Here is a 14,465-nt window from a genome sequence, read left to right on the forward strand (position 1 = left end):
GACTTCCTAGCTACTCCGGAAGTGTCCTAAATCTATTTAATTCAAAACTGTACTATTTCTATCGATTATACGCATTACGCGTGAGTGTTTCCACTCTGCACCTGAATCCCGTGGGCCTCCCACTTCCTAACCTTTGGTAGTATAGTGTAGCCCCAGCGATTCCCTAGGCCTAGGCCTATCCTATTTCCGTGACAGTGGTCCTTATACCACTTACTTAGTATATGGTTTGCGTGGCCCCTAGGGCCTAACTGTATTACTTACCTGTGTGACTTAATGTATGCATAAATAAGACTTTGTTGTACTTACCTCTAATCTCATAAAGAGTGCTGAGGGTTTGACTAGAATGAATACACTTTATTTGATATATATATCTGTTGTGGTGTCCTTTCATTTGGTATTCAAGGAATTATATATGGTATCACAGCTGGCTTCACATGCCATTCAGAGTTTAGCCTAAGACTGCTCTTGTCCATGCTACCACTAGGATAGCTGGTCTATAAGGTTGACTTTACAACCAATCACCATAAGGGTATTTGGACTGATATAAGATGTACACTAGAACTAGTGACATCATACATCAGGCCAACTTCTCACAGTGCCGATTATTCAGAGTATGCAAGAAAGCCTGAAACGGGAGAGTGGTTCGCTGTACTATCCCGCTTTGTTCGGTCCGAAATCTAACTGCGCGGATCGGGGGAAATTGGCCTTTTGATCTATTCGGGAGAGGTGCTGTTGGGAAATACCGGTGCCCGAAGCCGTTTGGATTCAGTGCGGTAAGAGTGTAATGCACTAGGTGTTCCTCCTCGTTGGAGAGCCACACGTTTGTTGGCTCATGCGAGTGGAAGGAATACCAGTGCTATTTTCCATGAAACTACATCTGGTTGTTTCTGCCTAAAACATTGTGGGTGAGACATTTACTGAACCAAGCCAGATGGAGAGAGTGTGAGTCGCGATAGGAAAAGCGCCTCGTACATTACCACAGTTCTGTTGTGTATATGGCATGTTCCTCCTCGTTGGTGAGCCACACACTGGTCGACTCGTGCGAGTGAAGGATACCAGTGCACATTTCTAGGAAACTATATATGTATATATTTGGAGCTGTCTTAAATCCATTGTGAGAAGAACGAAAGAACCCAGACTGTGTGAGTGTTCTACTGTATGGTCTGTCTAACAAGGGGCGTGGTTCTAGCTCCTCTACATGGACGAGTGATTCATGAGCGTAATTTTTGTTGTGCTTTATTAACAGAGGATTGTGGATGAGATGACGTAATCTCATACAACCCCTGTGATGTAAGGTCAGAGATAAAGCAGGGTAGGTCTGATAAAGAAGCATGGGTTACACAGGGGGCCGGGGCTACTACACAAAATACAAACCTGGTACTAATACTGTTTTCTCCATCGTAGAGTTCTACGTATGCAGTGAAGTTCTAGAGGCCTGGTTTAACTGGTCTCCGGTTCTAGGGCAAAGAGCGTGAGCCAAGCCCAGGAGCCACACATACGCTTCTTTTTCTTTACAGGTGATTACCTTGACACATTAAAATAAGCATTCAGGTTCAGGTTAGAAAGGGATACAGGGGGATGCCAGGATCATAACACTGTTGTTTTCTTGTGTCATTTCAGTTCTCCTTCCCCGCTGTCCCCTCCCTTTCCTTCCCTCGCTCGATCACTTCACTGATCTGCGCTATAATAGCTCACAGACTTGAAGGTATCGAGAGGTGGACCATATTGAGCATCGATCCGATCCCGAGGAGTGGAGGAGCACGACACTCTAGATATTTCGGGGCTGCTGATAGGAATGTTGGTCATGTGCACTGCACTTTTGCCATTGTCGCCTGTGATCTTCAGTTCTAGTGAAACCCCTGCTGGCTGTGTTGCCATTGGAATGTGACTGTTGGGCTTCGCCCGATCTTCTATGTTATTTAAGGTCGGTGCCTCCATGCGCCCTTTTGCTATCTCAACTATGTCTGCTAGAACCTCTGGAAGGGAGGCCCAATTCTCAATGAGATTTAAACATAAACAGGAGCAGTCGCCCCGGTTAGAAGCCACATATTGGGAGATCCTTTTATCTAGGTCCTCTATGTTAACTAGACGCCCTGCAATTGCTTGTGGGAGGTCTATTTGCACTTCCATCTTGGTCGATTGCCACAAAAGGGCTTTATTTGTGGCTCTGTTTGTCTCAGACAAGAGTGATTTCTCTAAATCTGCATCAGCACTGATGTTGTGTGAAAGATAGTCGATTTTTGAGTTAGGGGCCCATGGGGACGCTGAGGGCCATGATAGGTTTGGACTTAGATCGAGGGTTCTTTCATTCTTTTGTTCGAGATTGTAAAGGAACGAGGATGTAAGCTCCCCAGCCACAGGGGACACTGGGGCCGAGGGAGCTGATTGAGACCGGAAATTCGTTGGTTTTAGCACTTTGGAATCGTATTGGGGCTCACTGATCTCCGTGGTCTGAAGGTCTAGAACGAGGGCGTTGGGCTGGTGGATTTGCGCGGTCGTCATTACTATGGAGCTGCCTTTAGGCGGGTCTGTGCCGAGAGTCCTACTAATTGTGGTGTCCTGCCCCTTATCTTTGAGAAGTGGGGGGGTTCCACCCCTGGATAGGCCTTTTGGTTGCTTCGAAGGGGAATACTCGTGGCCTGCCTTGACCGTTTCCTGCTTGGTCCTGGATTCCTTGCAGGGGTGGGTCTTGGCCTTCAGTATGCAAATGTGTTCGGACAATCGTCAGCTGTGTTCGTTAGTGCTGCTGACTTGAGCTGGGCATGGGCCAAGGGGAGGAGCGTCCTGTGTTATACCATTGTCACTGCTAGATAAGCCCATGCCCATTCTAATAGGACGGGATTTTAATATAGTTTTGAATTCAGATTTGGACAGAACTTCAAAAGCAAGATATATGAATACCTCTACAAAGTACCATGGGCTAAAAGAAACAATTAAAGATTTAAATCTAATAGATATCAGTCAAAAGCAAGGAGGGGCACGTAGTGGGTTTACCTTTTATAGCAAAAAAATATGTTCATCATTCCAGAATAGATTACTACTTTATAGATTATACCTTAAATGATTATGTTGAGTCTGTGGCACACCTCCCTGCCCTGTTATCAGACCACTCTTCTGTATGCCTAAAGCTGCTTGTACCTGAAAGGCCACACATGAGGAGGTGGACACTAAATAGAACGCTACTCTTAGAAGAGGCCCTAGGTTTAGAGATGTTGAATGAAGCTGTAGACTTTTTTATACTAAATATAGAAACAGTCAGTCAGCCCAATAGGGGATACTTATGAGGCCTATCTGATGGAAGCTGTTAATAAACTGGCAGGTAGGCGAAATCAGGAAACACAGAAGAAAGTAGAGGCATTCAAAGATAAAAATCTTAAGGAAGGAAGCAGAATTACAAGTTGTCTCACTAAAGGATGCTTCTAAATTGGGAAAATTTTGTTCAGAATTAGAGGAGCTCCAAGGCACATATAAAGGCAGTCTAGCAAGGAAAGACCAAGATAGGTGGTAGACTAGTAAAATGCAGCATTTTGCTTATGGTGAACATTGCAGCTCACTCCTCGCCTGGAAAACATAAAACAGATAGAGCTAGGAACTCCATTGGCACTCTGGTAGCCTGAGACACTGGGAAGACAATCTGCACCAACAGAGCGATAAAAGGGGAAGTATTGAAATATCTGAGCATACTATATGGAGAAGATAGATGTACACCCAGATGAAGAAAGTATTATAAAATGGCTAGTAGATAGAGTTATCACTGTGCTCCCTAAAGTGCAGGATCAATCCCTTAATAAAGAGCTCTCTGAAAAATGGGTGCACATACAACTCATGAACCAAATGGGCGCTATGGCAGCTGGACCTGGTGGGGTTACAGCTGAATTGTATAAAATGCTGGAAGATACTCATATACCTCTGTTGAAGTAATTATTTAATGTAGTTTATCTCCAGGGACAAAAAGGTCCGACCCTCAGTGCTTAATTTGAACTAGTGGTTTCTGGTGCTCAGCGCAGGCACTTGATTGTCAACACCAGCACTTATGACAGTCTGCCACATGGTGGTGCTGTCTGTATAATTTAGATATGAAAAATGCAAAAGTCATTTATTAATTCAATATACATTAAAAAGGAATAATACCTGCTGTGCAAGCCATCCTTATAGTTTGGGTGCCTGGAATAGTGGGAATTGTCACATTTATTAAAGTGTGCTGGTTAGTAGTTGTGTTGGTATGGTCATTGGCAGTCCTGGCAGGGGCAATGGGTGGTGCAAGCTGCATGGGCCTTCGGATGAGGGCTTTGGCACTTAATTTTTTACAAATTAATCACTGCCCACCCTCTTAGTCGGAGGCTACAATTGTGTTGATCCTGAAGCCAGCAAAAGACCCTACCAGAGCTGAATCCTACAGGCCAATATCCTTATTAAACACAGACTATTAAATCTTTGCTGGAATATTGGCCAGTAGAATAACAGGAGTAATCAGAACAATCATACACCCAGACCAGAGGGGGTTCGCTCCTGGTTCAACATCTAAATGAGCTGACCCATCTCTTGATTGGCACAACAGACTTAACTACTACTCAGAAGGCTCCATTGGCGGTGGCTGCCTTAGACACAGCCAAGGCATTCGATACAATTAACAGGAGCTACCTCTGGGAAGTCCTTATAAAATTCTGATTCAGTCAAAAAATGATTAGAACAGTCCAAAGGCTGTACCAATCACCTACTGCAAGAGTAATAGTAAATGAGGAAGTGTCAGATAGCTTTAGTATAACAAGAGGTACTAGGCAAGGCTGTCCTCGTTCACCACTTTTATTCAATCACTATATAGAGCCTTTTGCGCAGCACAATATGTCGGACTCTTAGTACTCCATTTGTTGTGCCAGGGTTTGAGGTAAAATTAGCGTTATATGCAGATGACATCTTGCTATATACGAATAACCCTATTCCCTCAATATCTAAGGTAATGGAGCATGCAGGAGGTTTTGGTTAGATTTCAGGCTACAAAATAAATGAAGATAAAACCAAGATAATGACATGGGAGACGAAGAGCGGGGTTCTGCGTGCCAAGAATCAAATGAGGTACCTCATAGTCTGGTAGACAGGGCACATGTCGGGGGTACACATGGGTGGACGGCATCCACCCACTATTTTCACAGGGTGGACTTCATCCACGCTGCCAAGAAGTTAGGCCCCAATGTAAAATGCTGACCTCGTCCTGGTGTAACTTTCAGACACTCTGACACATTCAGCAGCCCCTGTGCATTGTCTGATTTCGATCAGAGCAACAACCTGCAAGCGATGGGGCTTATTAGAATCCAGCTAGTCACATAACAAAAGCTTACTGTAAGGGGCTATCAGACCTCCTTTTGTTGGAGTATCCTTCGCTGGAAGCTATCTGGAGACTCACACCTAGATGCAAATGCAGTGAAGGGGAAACAAAGGCACACAGCCTGTTACCACTTCACACATACTTAACAGAGGCACACTTTTGAACTTATTCAGTCCCTGTATATGAGAGATATGCATGCACTGTAAGATTGTCAGATGTGTTGATCTGTCTCAGTATTTACACAAAATAACACTTTAAATACTATGTTCCTATTTCTATTATAGCTCTACTCATCAAAATGCATACTCATTACACTGAAAATAAACCATACAAGTTTGTACATCAGTGTCAGGATATCTTACACAAGACATAGGGTTAAAAGGTGTAGGAGTCACATATCGTCCTTCACAGCTCACTGCACTATATTAGAAAGATTACAATTTATGAACTGCAAGTAATAAAAGTATGTCTTTGCTAAAAGCAGTAACCCACTTATCTATCTGTATAAAATATAAATCTGTCAGATGCATGTGATATGATGTACTTTGCAGGAGACACATTAACCCTCTATGCTACTTTGAGTTGAATCGGGCACTAGACAAAACACAGATCTTTCTACCAAATGTGTTCACCACCAAAGTTATCTTACTATTATTATTATTCACTCAGATTTACTAGAAACCCAAAGATCTCTGCAGCAGGTGCCTTAACCTCAAAGGATATTTTAAAATTCAGACTTTGCAACCAATTAAGCAGAACAGATTTACTGCCATGTTTCTCCTAGTTGCAAATTTCTCTGTGTAAGAGTTTTATTAAAACAAATGTATAAGTTGAGGCTCAGATTTTGTGTATGTGTTGCGTCACTTTTCTGGCACAGCCCTAATGCAAAATCTATTTTGGAATTTACAGTGTCACACAAAATGTGTCGGTTGATTTGTTAAAAAAACAAAATAAACATGAACGCAATATAGCATATTGCCCTGCCTTGCTTTATCTTGCGTCAGGTAGGCGTTACATGCACAAGCAGCCAAAGCAATCTCATCTACATGGACATGTGCTGCATATGGACTATATGCCTAACCAAGATAGTTTGTTCAGTCCTTTGGTAAAGGAAGCTATACACTAACAAAAGGCGACATTGTTTTATGTGTAGCCTACAAAAATGTGAGTTTTCTGTATAAATCGGGAGTCTTTGCATATTTACATGTAATGCACTCAAATGTACTCATGATAGACCTTTTAAACATATGTGTGAGGTCTTAAGATCTGATGTCACTTCTTGTGATGTCACTTCCTGTAAATTCTGGATTTTGATGCCACTTTCTTTTGTCCCTTGCGATGTCACACCGTGATGTCACTTGCATTCTGCCTAACTTGGTTAGCACCCTCACTTCTTTTTTAGGGACTTGTGCCCTGCTTGTAGATATCCCTTTGGTAAACCAAAATAAACTTTTCCGAAAAGGTTTATCAGAAAAATCCAGGGCAGAGTCAGCAGCTTCATTTGGGCATCTAAGGGCATTAAAATCTCGTGGAAAAAAGCTACATTTGTTTTTTGTGTGATGCTTGGATGTTTCACAAACCCTGTAACTTCAATGATGTAACCTTGATTGCAGCACACTCACTCTGAAAATTGTTCCAGCACCGATGTCTCCTAAATATTCCTTTTAGTTGTTGCCAGCAAGCAGATTTCAAACAGTTAGGATTGTTTGATCTATATTTATCCTCAATAGTACTTTATTAACTTTGGGTTGTGAAAATTCTAATCTGAGTAAAAAAATACTATCACTCCCTTGCACCCAGGGACTTCAGCTTCGCTACTATGGCGACTGCCCAATGCTATCCTTCTAAGGCAGCGGAAGTGACGTCAGAATACGGCTTCCTCTTTTTTTCTGCAGGAGAAAAAAATCAAGATGGCGACTACGGAGGGGCGGATGGAAGAAGTAGGATCCACAGCTGCCTCCGGCTTCCAGCAGCGCATCTGCTCGTCTCCGCAGGACGCCACCATGGAGCAGATGCACCAGAGCAATACGCTGGTGGGGCTGCCCATCGTGGCCATTGAGAACATCCTTAGCTTCATGAACTACGACGAGATCAGCCAGCTGCGTCTGGTGAGTCCCCGGCACGCAGAGGAGGGGCCAGTGGGAGGGACGAGGGCAGAGAGGAGACGGACTAGTTGGGAGGGAAGGGGCATCCGTGTTGACTAGGGCACAGATGTGAGAAAGGAATCGCCGATCAGAATGGGCAGCGACCCGTGGGGAGTAGGAAAGAGAAGAGCTGAAGCAAGGACGATCGGGGGAGATTAATTTAGATTGAGGTTACATATATTAATCGTTTACATGTAAGAGCGAGGAAGAACAGACAGAGGTGAATATAAGAAAGGGCAAGGAGAGTGAAAGGCAGGAATCAGACGTGGCAGAATTGAGATATAGACAAATCGGATAAGAAATTAAAGGAGGCAGATATTATACAGGGCTGCATGCATGGGGAGAGGTAAACAGAAGATAGCGTTGTAGGGTGAGACAAAAAGACGATCTGATGACAGTAAATATATTAGTCGGACTCGAGACAAGTCAATAGGAGAGAGTCGCAGCAATGAGACAGTCAAGTGCTGCGGACGGCAAGGCAGTGACAGGGAGGTCAGATACAAGCACAGCTAGGGAAGGTAGTTTAGCCTTCACTATACACGGGATTGAGTTGTACGTGTTAAATTACGTTTTCCAAATGTTGAGATTGGGAGGTGTTTGACCATTACTGTGATCGACGAGACAACTAGTGAAGGACGGGGTGGGACATTTCAGCTGTGAAGTTCCCTCCTCGTATGTAAGAGGGGGAGGCGTAGAATATAGAGGAGCAAGGAATGGTGGACGATTATGTCCCCAGACCGGACATCTAAAATAGTGATCTGGGAATTGGATAGGGCGGTGGAGATGGAGGAAGGAAAGACGTAGCTTGACACTCCTTCCCTCATAGCCCAGCCACAAACACCATTTTAAATATTGCCTGCCCCTGTATTAGAAATCTTGCCCCATTATATCCTGGCCAGGTTTGTGCTATTCGCAAGTACCCTTTGACTAGTAAAATACTGTCTGTTTCAATCACCAGAAAGTTAATCTTCTCTTCCTTCATTTGTAACGTTCTCTAAGCGATATGAGGTTTTCTCTGGGGGTGCGTTGAGATTTACAAAAACAAATATATAAACACAGGTTTACGGGGCAGAGGCTGAATATTTGGAAGAAAGAGGCTGAATCGAAAGATCGAGGAATTACAGGCTGGTATGACTCCTGGCAGGTAGATCAGTAAAGAGGGACACCGTATGAATGTTTTATGGATATATGGGCAGAGAAAAAGAGGGTAACGGAATAGCTATGCAAGGTGTTTAGTAGAAGCTCTACAGCGTCCTGGGGTTGGACGCTTAAGAAATAATTCAACTTGATAAAATAGGTGGCCACAGCCTAGTGCCTGTGTAAAGTGTTGTGCAACGTCCCATGTATATACTATGTAAATGCTCTGATTACTAACCTGTGATTTTCATTACTCCTCATCCTACACTTCCCCATCACAGTTCTTACTGAGGGCCACAAGCAGTGTGTGATAAGGAATTGGGATTTGGAGGCAATGCTTGCATTACTTACGTGTAATCAATGTTACTCATGGTCCTACAATTCCTTGTACAGTTCTTATCTGTCCCTCACTTAAGGGCAGTGACTAGCGAAAGAAACAAGGTGATAATTAAGTCATTTGTTTCCGATCTTTCTCCTGAGGTAGCCATAGTAATTTAGGGAATCTAATATATCTTTTTTTAGCGTCAAGATCATTGACGGTGGTAAAAGAGGGCTAACCTTAGAACGAACTCAATATTTCTGCTGTAATTCTCTCATGTTGGATACATGTAAAGTCCAGCCTCCTGCTTATCATCTAAAAGTGTTTTGTGGAAGGAACTAAGTGAGCAGCACATTTCAGTCCTGGGGAACTTGGACAGTACAGCCTGGATACAAGCAGAGCTGGGGTGCCACATTTGAATTCCTTTCAATACTTCCTAGGTGTTTAGAAGTTCACTGGTAAAACCCTGTCTTGCTAGGAGGCGGGTGACCCTCTCTCTAGCAGGAAGCTTGTCATGGGTGTCTAACTTTCTTAATGTGTACTGGCTGTTTGTAGAAGCGGACTCTGAGTGGGGCCATAGGGCTTAGTACAAGACCTTTTAAATGTAGGTGGAAGAGGTGTCTCTTCAGACATCTCTTCAACTTTGCAAAATTCTATTCAAATCTTTGGTTGAGGAGGAGGGGTCCTTCCAGAGAACAGAACCCTGTCCATTCTGAGGTCTGATACTGAATATTTTCTAGATGTGTGGGAGATGGCGAGTAGAATCATGTAGGCTGTCAGAGGGCCGCTGAACCGGGGGGGGACACCCCTTAAATACCATGTATTTCAGCCCTTGAGAAATCTACTCTCTAATGCTCTTAGAGTCTCTATGGCTAGTAAGACTTTATCAGTTCGAGCTATTTTTAGGGCCTACAAGCCCAATGTGTCGAGAGAGTGCCTGGCAAAGAACGGGTGTTCCGAAAGGGATTGAGCAATAAAGATGCATTTTAATCTTGTATTTTTCATGTCACATTTTCTGTGGGTTGAAAGACAGAGGTCAAATGTCAGTTTATGTTTTCTAACAAATTGTTGCTTATTTTATCCTGGAGATTGGTGTTTACAAAATCCTCTAACTTTGCAGTCAGAGAAAGAAAAGTAAAGAGAACTGTCAGACAGTCCTGCGTGGGTACAGGCAGTGTAAAACGAAAGTCTGTAGGATGTCATATTTTTTTTCCTAACAACATTTAATTAGCTTGTAAATGAACTTTACAAATACTTCAAAAATATATTTCATTAATTAGGAAAGCACTTTTATAACATTTCGAAGTGTTGATGGGAACCAAGATTTTAATCGGGTCACAACACAAATGTTTGCTGAAACCCGATTTCCACGCATTGTTTGTAGGCTATGTAGTTATATCAGTAAAGCTGCTTATCAGTGGAAATGTGCTGTCTGTAAAGGACCGTGCATTACCACATCATGTTTCGTAATATATTTATTAAACGTGAAAGTTTTGAAACATGAACTGAGAAATAATCCTGCCCCCGCCGTGATGACAAAGCTGTTAGTGAACTAAGAGGCAAGTCAGGGGTCCTGTACCCGTAAGTGGGCTAGATTTTTATTATGCATGGAGCAAAAGTTCAACCTTTTAAATCAAGAGTTTCTGCACAGCAGACATGCTGAACTCACATATTTGAAGGTGCTTTCATATGTGATAATTGAAGAAAAAGACGACTCTGGGAAGTAAAATATTTGCCCAGGATCAGACAGTTTGAGACCAGTTTTTCGGTCAAGCGCATTATAATTGGGCCGATTAGATTACGAGAGTCACTCGACCTGCAGGTCTAGTAAAATGTGTATGATTTTTCTAGGCCTGTACTCAGTCTTAATTGCGAGCTTATTTAATTGGTGGGCAGTGAATAGTATGTAGAATGGATGTAATGTGATCTAGGTGTTTCATGCCGAAAGCAAGCTGAATTGTGTGATTGTCTTTAGTGGTTCAACATTTTGAACCACTAACTACATTTTAAAGCATTTCTCACACTTTGTCAATGATGTACTGGTGCAGTACACTTCCTTTAATGGGTTATGCAAATTTAAACCTACAGAAATACAAATATACTCAGTTTTACGTTTAATGCTCTTTATCCTTACACAGGAATACCGTTCATTTAAGTAATTGTATATGTTGCATTTCCTTTAAAGTATATGTTGAAGTGTGATATTTCCCCCATAGCTTCCTTTTTCCTACTTGTTGAGTGTTTGTATTTTGTGTTGGGGTGCAGGTTACATTTTTGGTGAAAAGGTAGTTAGCTTGCCAAGTTAATAAACAAGAAAACTTGTTTTAAGTTGCCAAATTGACAGCTGTATGAATATAAGGCAAGAGCACTTGTGCTGCTTTCATAGTTGACCAAACTACTTGATCATGGGCGATGCACTATATTTTCATGTGCCTCACTTTTCTTACCTGTGATGTCTGCTGGCGTCTCAGGAAAGACAGTCATATTCCACCTAGTTCCAACAACGGTTGGGACCATAACTTGGGAGCTTCCAAAATCTGCATGACTGTACTCAACAGTAACTTCTACCCAACTGTATTGATCTTCTCCACAGACCCTGCCTTTCTCCTAATTTACTCCTCTGGCATTCAGTATATTTGCTTTTACATAAAGTCTCCAACTGCATTGGTTTTGGTATCTACTCTGTACCACAGGCTATACCCTAGAATAGTTTTATCATAGCCAGACTAGTCAATCGTATCTGTTTTATAGATAGCTAAAGGCATTTAAGGATTATTACCGCTGCTCTCAAGTGTCTTGGTGCCCATCAGCCATTTAATAGTGTAGTAACTCATTGTGGGTCCCCTGTTTCCAATACTGACTCAGTGAAGGTCTCTGGGTTCCACTAATGATTGATTGGGGGGCCCACAGACGTCAAAAGGTTAAGAACCACTGCCTTAGGGCATTTGTATGGACTCTGGAGGTCCATATTTGTTGTGTAAGTCAGTGGTGTTTCCATGTATTCAGCAGGCTACATCAGTGGGAATGTCTGGTGGCCATCGAATCTGTTTTTGTTATGAAATTCCCGAATAGTAAGTAAGTAAGTAAGTAATAATAGCTTTATTCGATTTATCTAAAAATCATAAAAGCATACAGATACAATTTATGCAGACAGTTAAAAAACATTTTCCATATAAACAAATTACCAAAATGGAGAAAAAACATTACTCGCAAGGGTTAAAAAAAAGTACAACAGTGATTTGAATTAATCAGTCAAGATTAACATGTGTTAGTTAACTCATAGAGTTTCTAAATTTCATCACAGACATTAAAAAGCGAGAAACAACCCAAATAACATCCACATCTTCTAAAAGCAAAATTTTTAGGTATGCCGATTTACATGTTCTTATCCCCCAGCGTTTGAGAAGGGGTAAGAGGAATAATTTCCTCGGACTGGTGTACAAATTACAAAAGAACATGATGTGAATGTTACTTTGTGTGGAATGGTCATCGCATGGACATATTAATTTCAATGAGGCCCAGTCATTCTGTTTCGGGAAAGCAACCAAGCGGAAGAAATTCCCTAGGCGCAGCCTAGTTAGGAGCATGCGGGCATAGGGTGCCTTTTCAGTTCCAAGATAAAATTGTAGGCCTTCAGTAGGGGTAATTTGCTGATAGTTCAGGGTTGTGCCTTTGAGTTTCTCGGTATCCCATCTAGCGCTCTCTAGGTGTGTAAATAATAGCTTTTTGAGGGCCGGTCTAGTCAAGGTTTGTAGGGTCTCTGGCTCGTTGTAAAATTCAGGGTGTCCAATGTTAGTAAACATCGCTTGTACGTGTCGCAGCCACTTAATTTTTGCAACACCGTCCAAACCCATGCAGTCTTCTATGAGATTTCTATTCAGATAGCACTCCTCTGTGGTCCAGATCTTATACCAAAGCAGACAAGGTGATATTTTTATAATGTCGCTGAGGTATTTGACGCCGGTCTCAATGTGAGTCATAAAAGTCGACGTGGTTTTGGGCACACCTAGTAAGTAACAAATGAAGATGTTCTCACAGGTTTGTAATACGGACACATTCTCAAAACCCCAGAGACCTGCGCCATATGTGGCCGTTGCTATACACTTTGCGCGGTAGACCTGTAGCATTTCTTGAATGGGTTTACCCCCAATTTTAGCTGCAAAGGTTCTTAAAGCACCTATGGCACGGCTAAAGGCGAGTTTCCTAGCTGACACTGCGTGTTTCCATCTTCCCCACCTGTCAAACACAATGCCCAAATAGCAAAAGGTGTCTATAATAGCAATCTTTTGCTGATCTAAGTATATTGAGCATGATGGTCTATTGTTCTTTTGAGAGCAGGGCATGGAGAAAGTTTTGGAAATATTCACCTTTAAATTTCTTTTATGCATGTAGGATGAAAATTCATTTACTGCTCTCTGCAAACCTATTTTTGTCCTAGACATGATTGCCGCGTCGTCAGCATATAAAAGGATGGGTACAGGGCTACCCTTAACAGCCGGATAATCGCTTGCCAATGTTATTAAGCTTTCCGCGATAGAATTTATGTAAAATGAGAAGAGCAAGGGTGCAAGTATGCATCCTTGCCTCACCCCTCTGTTTATAGCAAATTTTTGTGAGCATTGCCCCTGGGTCCCAAATCTTACTCTGGCCCCCGCTTCTCTATATAATTCTTTAATAAATATAAGGATAGCTGTGTCCACCCCGATATCTTCCAGTGTCGACCAGAGCATCGCATGATCCACACAATCAAATGCGGAGCTGAGGTCGACAAAGGTGACAAATAGATCCCCTTTTTTGGCCTGTGTATATTTGGAGACTAATAGGGACAAATTTAAAGATTGCTCCAATGTCCCTAGTCTCTTTCGAAACCCATATTGGAACTCCGAGATAACCTTCTTCTCTTTTTCCCAGTATTGTATCCTCTTGAGGACGATCCTGCCAGCGACTTTCATGAGACCGTCCAATAACGATATAGGACGGTAACAAGCAGGGTCGTCCCTATTTCCTTTTTTAAAAATGGGGACTACAATTGCATCCGACCAGGTGGTGATAAAACCGCATTTATTTCCCATGTTAAGTACATTGGTTAACAAGGGAACCCAGAAGTCCGGTTATGATTTATAGAGGTCCACTGGGGTGTGGTCAGGGCCGGGAGCTTTGCCTAAGGGACTTTCTCTAAGGGCATCTTCCACTTCTAGTGTGGTGAATACCAGTTCAATAGGGTAGGGAGGTGCTGGGGAAACAGTAAGATTGCTATCCTGAGTAATGCCATCTGGTGGTAAATTCACATTGCCTGGGTTCGAGGCATTACCCTGTATGTTGCTGGAATAGAGGTTACCAAAATGTTCTGCCCAGAGCTCAGCCGTTATGGCCACTTCTACAGAGTTATCTCTGTCTTTTAAGTTATAAACAGACCTTATAACTTTCCAAAAGGCATTACTGTCCTTATTCCCAGCAGCTTCCCCCAGGGCTTCCCAGGCCTCTTGCTTCAATTTCGCCCTCCGCTGTTTAATTGCCAGCTTATAATCATGTCTCGCTCGAC

General features: G+C 42.6%; 1 protein-coding gene across 1 annotated transcript in view; it reads left to right on the forward strand.

Moving 5' to 3' along the window:
* The first annotated feature begins 7,189 nt into the window (after positions 1 to 7,189).
* Positions 7,190 to 14,465, forward strand: part of FBXO28 (F-box protein 28) — a 144,884-nt gene continuing 137,608 nt past the window's right edge. Inside the window, exon 1 of the mRNA XM_085612996.1 lies at positions 7,190 to 7,431. Within this exon, the coding sequence (XP_085469122.1) occupies positions 7,234 to 7,431 (198 nt within the window). The 5' untranslated portion in view covers positions 7,190 to 7,233. The remainder of the gene's footprint in view (positions 7,432 to 14,465) is intronic.

This window comes from Triturus cristatus, chromosome 6 (assembly GCF_964204655.1).
Source record: "Triturus cristatus chromosome 6, aTriCri1.1, whole genome shotgun sequence".
Taxonomy (NCBI): domain Eukaryota; kingdom Metazoa; phylum Chordata; class Amphibia; order Caudata; family Salamandridae; genus Triturus; species Triturus cristatus.